Source organism: Oncorhynchus clarkii, unplaced genomic scaffold, assembly GCF_045791955.1.
Source record: "Oncorhynchus clarkii lewisi isolate Uvic-CL-2024 unplaced genomic scaffold, UVic_Ocla_1.0 unplaced_contig_9597_pilon_pilon, whole genome shotgun sequence".
Lineage (NCBI taxonomy): Eukaryota > Metazoa > Chordata > Actinopteri > Salmoniformes > Salmonidae > Oncorhynchus > Oncorhynchus clarkii.
In genome coordinates, this window is record NW_027257961.1 from 220,001 (window position 1) to 236,627 (window position 16,627).

The window sequence follows — 16,627 nt, forward strand, 5'->3', positions numbered from 1 at the left end:
AGAGATCCATTAAAACCCTCATTCACTCTAGAGGGCAGAGACCCAAACCTTACAGTGAAGAGATCCATTAAAACCCTCATTCACTCTATAGGGCAGAGACCCAAACCTTACAGTGAAGAGATCCATTAAAACCCTGAAGGCTCTCTGCTCTTTCAACAACCACTCCTCCTCTCCCCTCACAGCACAGAAAGTCATGATGCCAGGCCAGCCAGACAGCATTCAATGGAATCTACTTTAGTAGAGCCTCTGTCAGGTTTCAGATAGAACCTCCAGATTTGGGGAGGAGGGCATTGACATGTTATTGAATGTAGTAAAAGCTACTTATTCATTCCAGAATACATGTAGTTTAATGTTTTGTATTTATACTGTTGTATAATAACGTTTTTTTCTTCAAAAGCAATGCTATGAATGTGAGGTTTCTATCTAAGGTCATTTTACTATTCAGACATTAGTGGAACAAAAGGACACAGAACCAGCCTGTTACATACTGGCATACTATAAGTGGAACAAAAGGACCCAGAATCAGTCTGTTACATACTGGCATACTATAAGTGGAACAAAAGGACACAGAACCAGTCTGTTACATACTGGCCTACTATAAGTGGAACAAAAGGACACAGAACCAGTCTGTTACATACTGGCCTACTGTAAGTGGAACAAAAGGACACAGAACCAGTCTGTTACATACTGGCATACTATAAGTGGAACAAAAGGACACAGAACCAGTCTGTTACATACTGGCCTACTGTAAGTGGAACAAAAGGACACAGAACCAGTCTGTTACATACTGGCATACTATAAGTGGAACAAAAGGACACAGAACCAGTCTGTTACATACCTGCATACTATAAGTGGAACAAAAGGACATAGAACCAGTCTGTTACATACTGGCATACTATAAGTGGAACAAAAGGACACAGAACCAGTCTGTTACATACCTGCATACTATAAGTGGAACAAAAGGACACAGAACCAGTCTGATACATACCTGCATACTATAAGTGGAACAAAAGGACATAGAACCAGTCTGTTACATACCTGCATACTATAAGTGGAACAAAAGGACATAGAACCAGTCTGTTACATACCTGCATACTATAAGTGGAACAAAAGGACATAGAACCAGTCTGATACATACCGGCATACTTCCCTTGTAGTGCTCTGCTCTGCTGGTTCCCTCTCACAGCTAGAACCCTGACGTGGTACTCCTTCATGGCATCAAAGTCCTGGATCACCACTTTATGGTCCCCCTTGGAAACGCGCAGCTCCTTGTACTCTTCGCCTGTTGTAGGTTGGAGAGAGAAATCAGGGTGGCGACCAGGTGTGCGTCCAAAACGCCATCCTTTTCCCCATATCAGGGTGGGGACCAGGTTTGCGTCCAAAACGCCATCCTTTTCCCCATATCAGGGTGGGGACCAGGTGTGACAACCTTGTGTGACAACCTTAAGTGATCCCTCACAGCTCAAGCTGCACACCTCAGCATCGTCTCTAAAGCTTAAGGACAGGTACACATGAGACACACATCTTATCTTTGAAACATTTGGGGTCTGGACCTTTCTGCCCTGAGGCTCTGCCCATTATGAAATCTACTACGAATATATCGGAAATTATCAGAAATTCCAAACTTCTTTACCGAAACCGAGACCTTTTCCTTCACCCGTCATATTCAGGTGAATCGTGGTCAACCACAAATGCAGACAAAGTTTCAGATCCATTTAGTCAGTTAACCCATTTTGAGTAAGTGCATTTAAGAGTAAATAGTTTTCCATTTGTTTAGCCAAACTTCATTTGCATAAACCATCTTAGTTGCCAGTCAGCCAACATGCTGGGGCTTGATCTCAGGACCTCTCCTCTCTCCTCCTGTCCTGTCTCCTTTTATCTTCTCTTCTCCTCCCCTGTTCACTCCTCTTCCCTCCTCTCCTCTCTCCTCCTGTCCTGTCTCCTTTTATCTTCTCTTCTCCTCCCCTGTTCACTCCTCTTCCCTCCTCTCCTCTCTCCTCCTGTCCTGTCTCCTTTTATCTTCTCTTCTCCTCCCCTGTTCACTCCTCTTCCCTCCTCTACTCTCCTCGTCCTCTTCTTCTCTCCACAAGCCACACGTACGGCTCCACTTTCAGTTCCCTCAGCAGTAAAATAGCTCCGAGCTTCAGCAGTTCACATTATTGACCAATTAGGATGATTTAAATCCTACAGGCCTGACCGATCAATAGGAAGAGACTAACCCTGCTTAATCAGCAGCACTTTCACACAGAACACTGCCGAAGGATGGGGTTGGATGTGTTAAACCAGGAGAGGGAGGGAGAGAGGGAGGGGAAAGAGGGGGGGAGGGGGGAGAGGGGGGAGAGGGAGAGAGAGGGGAGAGATCGGGAGAGAGAGAGGGGGAGGGGGAGGGGGGAGAGGGGCAGGGGGGAGAGAGGGGGAGAGAGAGGGAGAGAGGGAGGGGAGAGAGAGGGGGGAGAGGGAGGGGAGAGAGAGAGAGGGGAGAGATCGGGAGAGAGAGAGAGGGGGAGGGGGAGAGAGAGGGAGAAAGAGGGGAGAGAGGGAGGGGAGAGAGAGGGGAGAGAGAGGGGAGAGAGGGAGGGGAGAGAGAGGGGAGAAAGGGGGGGAGAGAGAAGGAGGGGAGAGAGAGGGTGAGAGAGGGAGGGGAGAGAGAGGGGGGAGAGGGAGGGGAGAGAGAGGGGGGAGATGGGAGAGGGAGAGGGGAGAAAGACGGGAGAGAGGGAGAGAGAGAGAGGGGGAGAGAGAGAGAGAGGGGGGGAGGGGGAGATGGAGAGGCAGAGAGGGGGGATAGATCGGGAGAGAGGGAGAGAGAGAGAGGGGAGAGAGAGGGGAGAGGGAGAGAGGGGGAAAGGGTGGAGTGGGAGAGAGAGGGGAGAGAGAGGGGGAGAGGGAGAGAGAGGGGAGAGAGAGGGGGGAGATGGAGAGAGAGGGGAGTGTTCGGGGGAGAGGGAGAGAGGGGGAGAGGGAGAGAGAGAGAGGGGGAGAGGGTGGAGTGGGAGAGAGAGGGGAGAGAGAGGGGGAGAGGGAGAGAGAGGGGAGAGAGAGGGGGGAGATGGAGAGAGAGGGGAGTGTTCGGGGGAGAGGGAGAGAGGGGGAGAGGGAGAGAGAGAGAGAGAGAGAGAGGGGGAGATGGAGAGGGAAAGAGAGGGAGGAGAGGGAGAGAGGGAGGAGAGGGAGAGAGAGAGAGAGGGGAAGATGGAGAGGGAGAGAGAGCGAGAGAGAGACAGAGAGGGGGGAGAGGGGCGAGATTTAGGGGATGGATCTATTATCTAGAGACAGAGAGAGAGAGAGAACAGAGGAGGGAGATTTAGGGGATGGACCTAGCATCTAGAGACAGAGAGAGAGAACAGTGGAGGGAGATTTAGGGGATGGACCTAGCATCTAGAGACAGAGAGAGAATAGAGGAGGGAGATTTAGGGGATGGATCTAGCATCTATAGGCAGAGAGAGAACAGAGGAGGGAGATTTAGGGGATGGATCTAGCATCTATAGGTAGAGAGAGAACAGAGGAGGGAGATTTAGGGGATGGATCTAGCATCTATAGGCAGAGAGAGAACAGAGGAGGGAGATATAGGGGATGGATCTAGCATCTATAGGCAGAGAGAGAGAACAGATGAGGGAGATTTAGGGGATGGATCTAGCATTTGGAAGTGATGACTCAGCAGATTAATGCTGAAGCACCAACAGGAAACAGCACGATCAAGATCAGAGAAATTGCACTTTTAATTAAAGGGTATTAGACGTTCTGGAAATTGAAACAAGTCTAATGTAACCTTTTGTATCAAACAAATGGCAAAAGGAAATCATTATGATGTAACCATAACCAATGTGTCAAAATACCCTGAGAGTACAAAACATTAATAATGGACACTGGGTTAGGAGAATGGTCTCTCTCCCAGTCACTATGATAAACAGTGGACACTGGGTTAGGAGAATGGTCTCTCTCCCAGTCACTATGATAAACAGTGGACACTGGGTTAGGAGAATGGTCTCTCTCCCAGTCACTATGATAAACAGTGGACACTGGGTTAGGAGAATGGTCTCTCTCCCAGTCACTATGATAAACAGTGGACACTGGGTTAGGAGAATGGTCTCTCTCCCAGTCACTATGATAAACAGTGGTCACTGGGTTAGGTGAGTGGTCTCTCTCCCAGTCACTATGATAAACAGTGGACACTGGGTTAGGAGAGTGGTCTCTCTCCCAGTCACTATGATAAACAGTGGTCACTGGGTTAGGAGAATGGTCTCTCTCCCAGTCACTATGATAAACAGTGGACACTAGGTTAGGTGAGTGGTCTCTCTCCCAGTCACTATGATAAACAGTGGACACTGGGTTAGGTGAGTGGTCTCTCTCCCAGTCACTATGATAAACAGTGGACACTGGGTTAGGAGAATGGTCTCTCTCCCAGTCACTATGATAAACAGTGGACACTGGGTTAGGAGAATGGTCTCTCTCCCAGTCACTATGATAAACAGTGGTCACTGGGTTAGGTGAGTGGTCTCTCTCCCAGTCACTATGATAAACAGTGGACACTGGGTTAGGAGAGTGGTCTCTCTCCCAGTCACTATGATAAACAGTGGTCACTGGGTTAGGAGAATGGTCTCTCTCCCAGTCACTATGATAAACAGTGGACACTAGGTTAGGTGAGTGGTCTCTCTCCCAGTCACTATGATAAACAGTGGACACTGGGTTAGGTGAGTGGTCTCTCTCCCAGTCACTATGATAAACAGTGGACACTGGGTTAGGAGAATGGTCTCTCTCCCAGTCACTATGATAAACAGTGGACACTGGGTTAGGAGAATGGTCTCTCTCCCAGTCACTATGATAAACAGTGGTCACTGGGTTAGGTGAGTGGTCTCTCTCCCAGTCACTATGATAAACAGTGGACACTGGGTTAGGAGAGTGGTCTCTCTCCCAGTCACTATGATAAACAGTGGTCACTGGGTTAGGAGAATGGTCTCTCTCCCAGTCACTATGATAAACAGTGGACACTAGGTTAGGTGAGTGGTCTCTCTCCCAGTCACTATGATAAACAGTGGACACTGGGTTAGGAGAATGGTCTCTCTCCCAGTCACTATGATAAACAGTGGACACTGGGTTAGGAGAATGGTCTCTCTCCCAGTCACTATGATAAACAGTGGTCACTGGGTTAGGTGAGTGGTCTCTCTCCCAGTCAGTATGATAAACAGTGGACACTGGGTTAGGAGAATGGTCTCTCTCCCAGTCACTATGATAAACAGTGGACACTGGGTTAGGAGAATGGTCTCTCTCCCAGTCACTATGATAAACAGTGGACACTGGGTTAGGAGAATGGTCTCTCTCCCAGTCACTATGATAAACAGTGGACACTGGGTTAGGTGAGTGGTCTCTCTCCCAGTCACTATGATAAACAGTGGACACTGGGTTAGGAGAATGGTCTCTCTCCCAGTCACTATGATAAACAGTGGACACTGGGTTAGGAGAATGGTCTCTCTCCCAGTCACTATGATAAACAGTGGACACTGGGTTAGGTGAGTGGTCTCTCTCCCAGTCACTATGATAAACAGTGGACACTGGGTTAGGTGAGTGGTCTCTCTCCCAGTCACTATGATAAACAGTGGACACTGGGTTAGGAGAATGGTCTCTCTCCCAGTCACTATGATAAACAGTGGACACTGGGTTAGGAGAATGGTCTCTCTCCCAGTCACTATGATAAACAGTGGTCACTGGGTTAGGTGAGTGGTCTCTCTCCCAGTCACTATGATAAACAGTGGACACTGGGTTAGGAGAGTGGTCTCTCTCCCAGTCACTATGATAAACAGTGGTCACTGGGTTAGGAGAATGGTCTCTCTCCCAGTCACTATGATAAACAGTGGTCACTGGGTTAGGTGAGTGGTCTCTCTCCCAGTCAGTATGATAAACAGTGGACACTGGGTTAGGAGAATGGTCTCTCTCCCAGTCACTATGATAAACAGTGGACACTGGGTTAGGAGAATGGTCTCTCTCCCAGTCACTATGATAAACAGTGGTCACTGGGTTAGGTGAGTGGTCTCTCTCCCAGTCAGTATGATAAACAGTGGACACTGGGTTAGGAGAATGGTCTCTCTCCCAGTCACTATGATAAACAGTGGACACTGGGTTAGGAGAATGGTCTCTCTCCCAGTCACTATGATAAACAGTGGACACTGGGTTAGGAGAATGGTCTCTCTCCCAGTCACTATGATAAACAGTGGACACTGGGTTAGGAGAATGGTCTCTCTCCCAGTCACTATGATAAACAGTGGTCACTGGGTTAGGTGAGTGGTCTCTCTCCCAGTCACTATGATAAACAGTGGACACTGGGTTAGGAGAGTGGTCTCTCTCCCAGTCACTATGATAAACAGTGGTCACTGGGTTAGGAGAATGGTCTCTCTCCCAGTCACTATGATAAACAGTGGTCACTGGGTTAGGTGAGTGGTCTCTCTCCCAGTCAGTATGATAAACAGTGGACACTGGGTTAGGAGAATGGTCTCTCTCCCAGTCACTATGATAAACAGTGGACACTGGGTTAGGAGAATGGTCTCTCTCCCAGTCACTATGATAAACAGTGGTCACTGGGTTAGGTGAGTGGTCTCTCTCCCAGTCAGTATGATAAACAGTGGACACTGGGTTAGGAGAATGGTCTCTCTCCCAGTCACTATGATAAACAGTGGACACTGGGTTAGGAGAATGGTCTCTCTCCCAGTCACTATGATAAACAGTGGACACTGGGTTAGGAGAATGGTCTCTCTCCCAGTCACTATGATAAACAGTGGACACTGGGTTAGGTGAGTGGTCTCTCTCCCAGTCACTATGATAAACAGTGGACACTGGGTTAGGAGAATGGTCTCTCTCCCAGTCACTATGATAAACAGTGGACACTGGGTTAGGAGAATGGTCTCTCTCCCAGTCACTATGATAAACAGTGGACACTGGGTTAGGTGAGTGGTCTCTCTCCCAGTCACTATGATAAACAGTGGACACTGGGTTAGGTGAGTGGTCTCTCTCCCAGTCACTATGATAAACAGTGGACACTGGGTTAGGTGAGTGGTCTCTCTCCCAGTCACTGTGATAAACAGCGGACACTAGGTTAGGAGAATGGTCTCTCTCCCAGTCACTATGATAAACAGTGGACACTGGGTTAGGTGAGTGGTCTCTCTCCCAGTCACTATGATAAACAGTGGACACTGGGTTAGGAGAATGGTCTCTCTCCCAGTCACTATGATAAACAGTGGACACTGGGTTAGGTGAGTGGTCTCTCTCCCAGTCACTATGATAAACAGTGGACACTGGGTTAGGAGAATGGTCTCTCTCCCAGTCACTATGATAAACAGTGGACACTGGGTTAGGTGAGTGGTCTCTCTCCCAGTCACTATGATAAACAGTGGACACTGGGTTAGGTGAGTGGTCTCTCTCACAGTCACTATGATAAACAGTGGACACTGGGTTAGGAGAATGGTCTCTCTCCCAGTCACTATGATAAACAGTGGACACTGGGTTAGGTGAGTGGTCTCTCTCCCAGTCACTATGATAAACAGTGGACACTGGGTTAGGTGAGTGGTTTCTCTCACAGTCACTATGATAAACAGTGGACACTGGGTTAGGAGAATGGTCTCTCTCCCAGTCACTATGATAAACAGTGGACACTGGGTTAGGTGAGTGGTCTCTCTCCCAGTCACTATGATAAACAGTGGACACTGGGTTAGGAGAATGGTCTCTCTCCCAGTCACTATGATAAACAGTGGACACTGGGTTAGGAGAATGGTCTCTCTCCCAGTCACTATGATAAACAGTGGACACTGGGTTAGGTCAGTGATCTGAACAATAATAGTATTATACCTAATTAGACCCAACAGGAATAGTATTATACCTAATTACACCCAACAGGAAAATTATTATACCTCATTAGATCCAGAGACAGAGAGTTCAACAGGAACAGTATTATACCTCATTAGTCCCAGAGACAGAGAGTTCAACAGGAACAGTATTATACCTCATTAGACCCAGAGACAGAGAGCTCAACAGGAGACCAGGCAGGCTGATGGCTGATACAAACCCAGGGTTTGACACTATCATTTTTAGCCACCTGTCCTTCAGACATGTAGGACATCATGTTGACGTGTCAGAAAGCTCAAGTCACTTGAAAAACAGGTCTGTAACACCATGGGCCAGAAAGGGGATGCCAGGAGCCACTTCACCTTCATTATTATCACTGGTATTGTCAATGGAAGGCTGCTGGTCTCACTGGTATTGTCAATGGAAGGCTGCTGGTCTCACTGGTATTGTCAATGGAAGACTGCTGGTCTCACTGGTATGGTCAATGGAAGACTGCTGGTCTCACTGGTATGGTCAATGGAAGACTGCTGGTCTTACTGGTATTGTCAATGGAAGACTGCTGGTCTCACTGGTATTGTCAATGGAAGGCTGCTGGTCTCACTGGTATGGTCAATGGAAGGCTGCTGGTCTCACTGGTATTGTCAATGGAAGACTGCTGGTCTCACTGGTATTGTCAATGGAAGACTGCTGGTCTCACTGGTATGGTCAATGGAAGACTGCTGGTCTCACTGGTATGGTCAATGGAAGACTGCTGGTCTTACTGGTATTGTCAATGGAAGACTGCTGGTCTCACTGGTATTGTCAATGGAAGGCTGCTGGTCTCACTGGTATTGTCAATGGAAGGCTGCTGGTCTCACTGGTATGGTCAATGGAAGGTTGCTGGTCTCACTGGTATTGTCAATGGAAGACTGCTGGTCTCACTGGTATGGTCAATGGAAGGCTGCTGGTCTCACTGGTATTGTCAATGGAAGGCTGCTGGTCTCACTGGTATGGTCAATGGAAGGCTGCTGGTCTCACTGGTATTGTCAATGGAAGACTGCTGGTCTCACTGGTATTGTCAATGGAAGACTGCTGGTCTCACTGGTATGGTCAATGGAAGACTGCTGGTCTCACTGGTATGGTCAATGGAAGACTGCTGGTCTTACTGGTATTGTCAATGGAAGACTGCTGGTCTCGCTGGTATTGTCTCAATGGAAGGCTGCTGGTCTCACTGGTATTGTCAATGGAAGGCTGCTGGTCTCACTGGTATTGTCAATGGAAGGCTGCTGGTCTCACTGGTATGGTCAATGGAAGGTTGCTGGTCTCACTGGTATTGTCAATGGAAGACTGCTGGTCTCACTGGTATGGTCAATGGAAGGTTGCTGGTCTCACTGGTATTGTCAATGGAAGGCTGCTGGTCTCACTGGTATGGTCAATGGAAGGCTGCTGGTCTCACTGGTATTGTCAATGGAAGACTGCTGGTCTCACTGGTATTGTCAATGGAAGATTGCTGGTCTCACTGGTATTATCAATGGAAGACTGCTGGTCTCACTGGTATTGTCAATGGAAGGCTGCTGGTCTCACTGGTATGGTCAATGGAAGGCTGCTGGTCTCACTGGTATTGTCAATGGAAGACTGCTGGTCTCACTGGTATTGTCAATGGAAGACTGCTGGTCTCACTGGTATGGTCAATGGAAGACTGCTGGTCTCACTGGTATGGTCAATGGAAGACTGCTGGTCTTACTGGTATTGTCAATGGAAGACTGCTGGTCTCACTGGTATTGTCTCAATGGAAGGCTGCTGGTCTCACTGGTATTGTCAATGGAAGGCTGCTGGTCTCACTGGTATTGTCAATGGAAGGCTGCTGGTCTCACTGGTATGGTCAATGGAAGGTTGCTGGTCTCACTGGTATTGTCAATGGAAGACTGCTGGTCTCACTGGTATGGTCAATGGAAGGCTGCTGGTCTCACTGGTATTGTCAATGGAAGGCTGCTGGTCTCACTGGTATGGTCAATGGAAGGCTGCTGGTCTCACTGGTATTGTCAATGGAAGACTGCTGGTCTCACTGGTATTGTCAATGGAAGATTGCTGGTCTCACTGGTATTATCAATGGAAGACTGCTGGTCTCACTGGTATTGTCAATGGAAGGCTGCTGGTCTCTGATCCCATGTAGTATATTTTCTGCCATTGTGGCCTTGAGCAAGGCACTTACCTCCCCCGCAAAGTCAAAATAACTGCACTGATCGGCTACAGTATAAAACACGTGGTCAGAACTCCATCTGGAGAGCTGTTGGGGGTGCAGGCTTTTTATCCAACCCTGCTCAAACACACCAGAGTCAGCTTATCCTGTTGAGCAGCTGATTTATTTTACAATGTGGTGTGTTCGAGCAGGGCTTGAGAAAAAGCCTGCACACCCAGTATCTCTCCTGGTCTCTACAGAAGGATGGCTGGCCACCCTGCACACCCACTATCTCTCCTGGTCTCTATAGGAGAAGGGCTGGCCACCCTGCACACCCAGTATCTCTCCTGGTCTCTACAGGAGAAGGACTGGCCACCCTGCACACCCAGTATCTCTCCTGGTCTCTACAGAAGGATGGCTGGCCACCCTGCACACCCAGTATCTCTCCTGGTCTCTACAGGAAGAGGGCTGGCCACCCTACACACCCAAGTATCTCTCCTGGTCTCTACAGAAGGAGGGCTGGCCACCCTACACACCCAGTATCTCTCCTGGTCTCGACAGGAGGAGGACTGGCCATCCTACACACCCAGTATCTCTCCTGGTCTCTACAGGAGAAGGGCTGGCCATCCTACACACCCAGTATCTCTCCTGGTCTCTCCTGGCCACCCAATGAGATTATTCTAAGAATATTGTTTTACTTTGTCATAATTTCATTTTCACTATTGAATAGAGGACAATCCTAGCCAATTGTGAGCGCTTGAGAGACGATTTTACAAGCAGAGTCTGCAGCATTGGTTTCATCAACGGTGCACCCTGTAACAACTGCATCCTGGCCATTTGGGGTTCCACAGGAGAGCTGGTGGAAAGGTATTTTAGGATGTGGGACAGTATATGAATACATGCGAATAGTTACATAGTTAACTAGCCAATTCAAAACATTGTGTAGATTAGCTGATTATCTAGTGTCTCTCTCTCTCTCTCTCTCTCAATGGCCCACTGCCACACACCCAGGTGATGCACACCATGCTGACCAAAAATCTGCTAGAAACAGGCAAATAACTCCCTAGCAACTAGTAATCAACAAATGTGCAAACACGACTCGCTTTGATCTCAAAAACACATCTTGCAACTAGATGATTGAAAGTCCCCTGGTGCCGATCAATGCAGGCCGACAGAAATGCTACTCCAATGCGCTCTGCAGAGATTGGGAGGACAGTGAGCAAAACATTGCATCCAGAGGACACTTTGATCTGATTCTGATTTAAGTAGCCTAATTGTTTGATATTGTGATTTTTGTTTTACAACTTAAATCTATAATCTGCTTGTACAACTATTTGTTTCACTTGCCCCCCCGGGCAAGCTGACAAGCGTATATATCGAGCCCTGAAACCCAAACAATCATATGTCCTGCTCCAACCCCAGCATCTCTAATTAGTCAGAAACCGTAGGCTTCCCCGAGGTGGAACATTAGGGAACATTGGAACTGGAGTGGATTTGTGCAACTAACGCACAGGTGATCTCCCAGGAGGAAGTCCGGGATCAATCAACGACACATCAGGTCAAATGATTTTGTTGTGTCTTTAACAAAGGGAGGGGCCCCAGAGGGGCTGGTCAACAGACCACACAATGACTTTTCACTGAACAGCAGGTTGGGGGGAGGGTGGACCGGTGTGTGTGTGTGTGTGTGTGTGTGTGTGTGTGCGCGCGTGTGTGTGTGCGTGTGCGTGTGCGTGCGTGTGTGTGTGCGCGTGCGTGTGTGATCTCTGTCCTCATTGTTTAATCCAAGATGTCTGACAGGCTTTGTCAGACAACACTGACCTTCCTTACAGACAGACAGGGTAAATATTCCCTAAGACTCTCCAAGTCGGCTCCCACAACTGTTGGTGCTGTCTTATCAACTCAATGTTGTCAATGGCAATAGGAGTTGTCAAGATTCATTCATTCAGCTGTATGGGGGTGTTTAACTTCATTCAAGATCAAATAAACCCCTTTTTCAAAAACATGTCTTCTGTGGTCCAGTGTGTTTAGCCAACTCTTCCCTGTGTTCATTCATTATTATTACCCTGGGTTCATTCATTATCATTACCCTGTGTTCATTCATTATCAGTACCCTATGTGCATTCATTATCATTACCCTGGGTTCATTCATTATCATTGCCTTGTGTTCATTCATTATCAGTACCCTATGTGCATTCATTATCATTACCCTGGGTTCATTCATTATCATTGCCTTGTGTTCATTCATTATCATTACCCTGTGTTCATTCAGTATTATTACCCTGGGTTCAGTCATTATCATTACCCTGGGTTCGTTCATTATCATTACCCTGGGTTCATTCATTATTATAACCCTGGGTTCATTCAATATTATTACCCTGTGTTCATTAATTATCATCACCCTGGATTCATTCATTATCATTACCCTGTGTTAATTCATTATTATTACCTTGGGTTCAGTCATTATCATTACCCTGGGTTCATTCATTATCATTACCCTGTGTTCATTCATTATTAATACCCTGTGTTCATTCATTATCATTACCCTGGGTTCATTCATTATCATTACCCTGGGTTCATTCATTAATATTACCCTGGGTTCATTCATTATCATTACCCTGGGTTCATTCATAATGGCGCCAGATGGGATAGCTTCCGTTTAACGTGCTCCTAACCAATTGTGCTATTTTGTGTGGTTTTGTTACATTGTTTTTAACATATTCTGTACATAATGTTTCTGCTACCCTCTTTTGTGACTGAAAATACATTCTGGATATCAGAGCAGTGATTACTCACCTCAAACTGGACAAAGATTTTTTCTTTAATGAGTCCGACACAAAGGATATACTGGTTCTCCGAGACCAGGCCCAAAATCCCTGTCATTCACATGAAGAAAATACGGAAATACAGGGGGCGGAGATTGGGGTGACTTGTGAGAATTAGTCGGCGACTGGGTTCCCCGCCTCTACCAACCGTTCTATTGGCCAACGTGCAATCACTGGAGAATAAACTGGATGATCTCAGTTCGAGACTATCCTACCAACGGGACATTAAAAACTGTAATATCTTATGTTTCACAGAGTTGTGGCTGAACGACGACATGGATAATATACAGTTGGCTGCGTTTTCTGTGCGTCGGCAGGACAGAACAGCTACGTCTGGTAATACAGTTGTATTAACAGCAATACTCCACTCATCATTTGCTTGTGAAGCTGATGACCACACTGTTTCTCCATTCATTAAGGGCTGTGCCTACTACTGGCCAACGTCAGTAAGGGCGCATAATATTTGCAATAGGATTGGGATGCATTCAGCACCTTGGCATGTTACTGTTATTGACTCTGTCTATTTGTCAATAACAGCTGTTGTGCGATGTCTAATATTAAGGAAGTCTCGAGGTATTGCTCGCCTGAGGGAAGTGTACCTCATGATAAGCTGTAGCCACACTATCTACCAAGAGAGTTTTCATCTATATTTTTCTGAGCCGTCTATTTACCACCACAAACCAATGTTGGCACTAAGAGCGCACTCAACGAGCTGTAGAAGGCCATAAGCAAACAAGAAAATGCTCATCCAGATCCGGTGCCCATAGTGGCCGGGGACTTTAATGCAGGCAAACTTGACCTCATTTCTACCAGCATGTCACATGTGCAACTAGAGGAAAAAAACCTCTAAACCAGCTTTATTCCACACACAGAGATGCATACAAAGCTCTCCCTCGCCCTCCATTTGGCAAATCTGACCATAATTCTACCCTCCAGATTCCTGCTTTCAAGCAAAAACTAAAGCAGGAAGTACCAGTGACTCGCTCAATACGGAAGTGGTCATATGATGTGGATGCTATGCTACAGGATTGTTTTGCTAGCACAGACTTGAATATGTTTCGGGATTCATCCAATGGCATTGAGGAGTATACCATCTCAGTCACCGGCTTCATCAATGAGTGCATCGATGACTTCGTCCCCACAGTGACCGTACGTACTTATCCCAACCAGAAGTCATGGATGACAAGCAACATCCGCATCGGGCTAAAGGCTAGAGCTTCCGCTTTCATGGAGCAGGACAGTAATCTGGACGCTTATAAGAAATCCCAAACTATCAAACAGGCAAAGCGTCAATACGTCAATACTAAGATTGAATCCTACTACACCGGCTCTGACGCTCGTCACATGTGGCAGGGCTTGCAAACTATTAAGGACTACAAAGGGAAACTCAGCCACGAGCTGCCCCGTGACGCAAGCCTACCAGCCGAGCTAAAAGCCTTTCATGCTCGCTTCGAGGCAAGCAACACTGAAGCATGCATGAGAGTACCAGCTGTTCTGGACAACTGTGTGATCACGCAAGACCGTTAAACAACAGGTCAACATTCACAAGCCTCAGGGCCGGACGAATTACCAGGACGTGTACTCAGAGCATGCGCAGACCAACTGCCAAGTGTCTTCACTGACATTTTCAACCACTCCCTGACCGAGTCTGTAATATCTAATGTTTCAAGCAGACCACCATAGTCCCTGTGCCCAAGAGCACTAAGGTAACCTGTTTAAATGACTACGCCCGTAGCACTCACGTTGGTAGCCATGAAGCACTTTGAAAGCACTTTGACCTATGTGGGAAGGCTGTTCACTGACTACAGCTCAGCGTTCAACATCATAGTGCCCACAAAGCTCATCACTAAGCTAAGGACCCTTGGACTAAACACCTTAGACGGAAACTGGAGCCTGGACTTCCTCCCGGGCCACCCCCAGGTGGCAACAACACATCTGCCACGCTGATCTTTAACACGGGGGCCCCTCAGGAGTGCGTCCTTAGTCCAAATCAAATCAAATCAAATTTATTTATATAGCCCTTCGTACATCAGCTGATATCTCAAAGTGCTGTACAGAAACCCAGCCTAAAACCCCAAACAGCAAGCAATGCAGGTGTAGAAGCAGGTGTATAGTCCACTGCTATACTCCCTGTTCACCCACGACTGCGTGGCCAAGCATGACTCCAACGCCATCATTACGTTTGCTGACGACACAACATTGGTAGGCCTGATCATCTTCAACGATGAGACAGCCTATATGGAGAAGGTCAGAGACCTGGCAGTGTACTGCCCGGACAACAACCTCTCCCTCAATGTGAGCAAGACAAAGGATCTGATCGTGGACTACAGGAAATGGAGGGACGACCACACCCCCATTCACATCAATGGGGCTGTAGTGGAGCAGGTCGAGAGTTTCAAGTTCCTTGGTGTCCACATCTCCAACAAACTATCATGGTCCAAACACACCAAGACAGTTGTGAAGAGGGCATGACAACATATTTCCCCCCTAGGAGACTGAAAATATTTGGCATGGGTCCTCAGATCCTCAAGAAGATACAGCTGCACCATCAAGAGCATCCGGCCGTAAGGTGCTACAGAGGGTAGTGCGTACGGCCCAGTACATCACTGTGGCCAAGCTTTCCGTCATCCAGGACTTGTATACTAGGCATTGTCAGAGGAAGGCCCAAAAAAAATTCAAAAACCCCTGTCACCTAAGTCATAGATGGTTCTCTCTGCCACCGTGCTGCAAGCTATGCCTGAGTACCAAGTCTAGGTCTCCTTAACAGCTATCCCCAAGCCATTAGACTGCTGAACATCTAATCACCCCGACTATTCACATTGACACCCCCTTTGTCTTAACACTGCTGCTACTCGCTGTTTATTATCTATGCATAGTCACTTTACTCTGACCTACATGTACCAATTACCTCAACAAACCTGTACCCCCACACATTGACTCGGTACCGGTACCCCTGTATATAGCCTCCACATTGACTCAGTACCGGTACCCCCTGTATATAGCCTCCACATTGACTCAATACCGGTACCCCCTGTATATAGCCTCCACATTGACTCGGTGCCGGGACCCCCTGTATATAGCCTCCACATTGACTCTGTACCGGTACCCCCTGTATATAGCCTCCACATTGACTCTGTACCGGTACCCCCTGTATATAGCCTCCACATTGACTCTGTACCGGTACCCCCTGTATATAGCCTCCACATTGACTCAGTACCGGTACCCCCTGTATATAGCCTCCACATTGACTCAATACCGGTACCCCCTGTATATAGCCTCCACATTGACTCGGTGCCGGGACCCCCTGTATATAGCCTCCACATTGACTCTGTACCGGTACCCCCTGTATATAGCCTCCACATTGACTCTGTACCGGTACCCCCTGTATATAGCCTCCACATTGACTCTGTACCGATACCCCCTGTATATAGCCTCCACATTGACTCTGTACCGGTACCCCCTGTATATAGCCTCCACATTGACTCTGTACCGGTACCCCCTGTATATAGCCTCCACATTGACTCTGTACCGGTACCCCCTGTATATAGCCTCCACATTGACTCTGTACCGGTACCCCCTGTATATAGCCTCCACATTGACCCTGTACCGGTACCCCCTGTGTATAGCCTCCACATTGACCCTGTACCGGTACCCCCTGTATATAGCCTCCACATTGACTCTGTACCGGTACCCCCTGTATATGGCCTCCACATTGACTCTGTACCGGTACTTCCTGTATATAGACTCCACATTGACTCTGTACCGGTACCCCCTGTATATAGCCTCCACATTGACTCTTTACCGGTACCCCCTGTAT

At 47.6% G+C, this 16,627-nt stretch overlaps 1 protein-coding gene across 1 annotated transcript in view; it reads right to left on the reverse strand.

Moving 5' to 3' along the window:
- The window catches only part of LOC139394290 (collagen alpha-1(XIV) chain-like), a 230,302-nt gene that overhangs the window by 192,425 nt on the left and 21,250 nt on the right, over positions 1 to 16,627 (reverse strand). Inside the window, exon 4 of the mRNA XM_071142315.1 lies at positions 1,139 to 1,282. Within this exon, the coding sequence (XP_070998416.1) occupies positions 1,139 to 1,282 (144 nt within the window). The remainder of the gene's footprint in view (positions 1 to 1,138; positions 1,283 to 16,627) is intronic.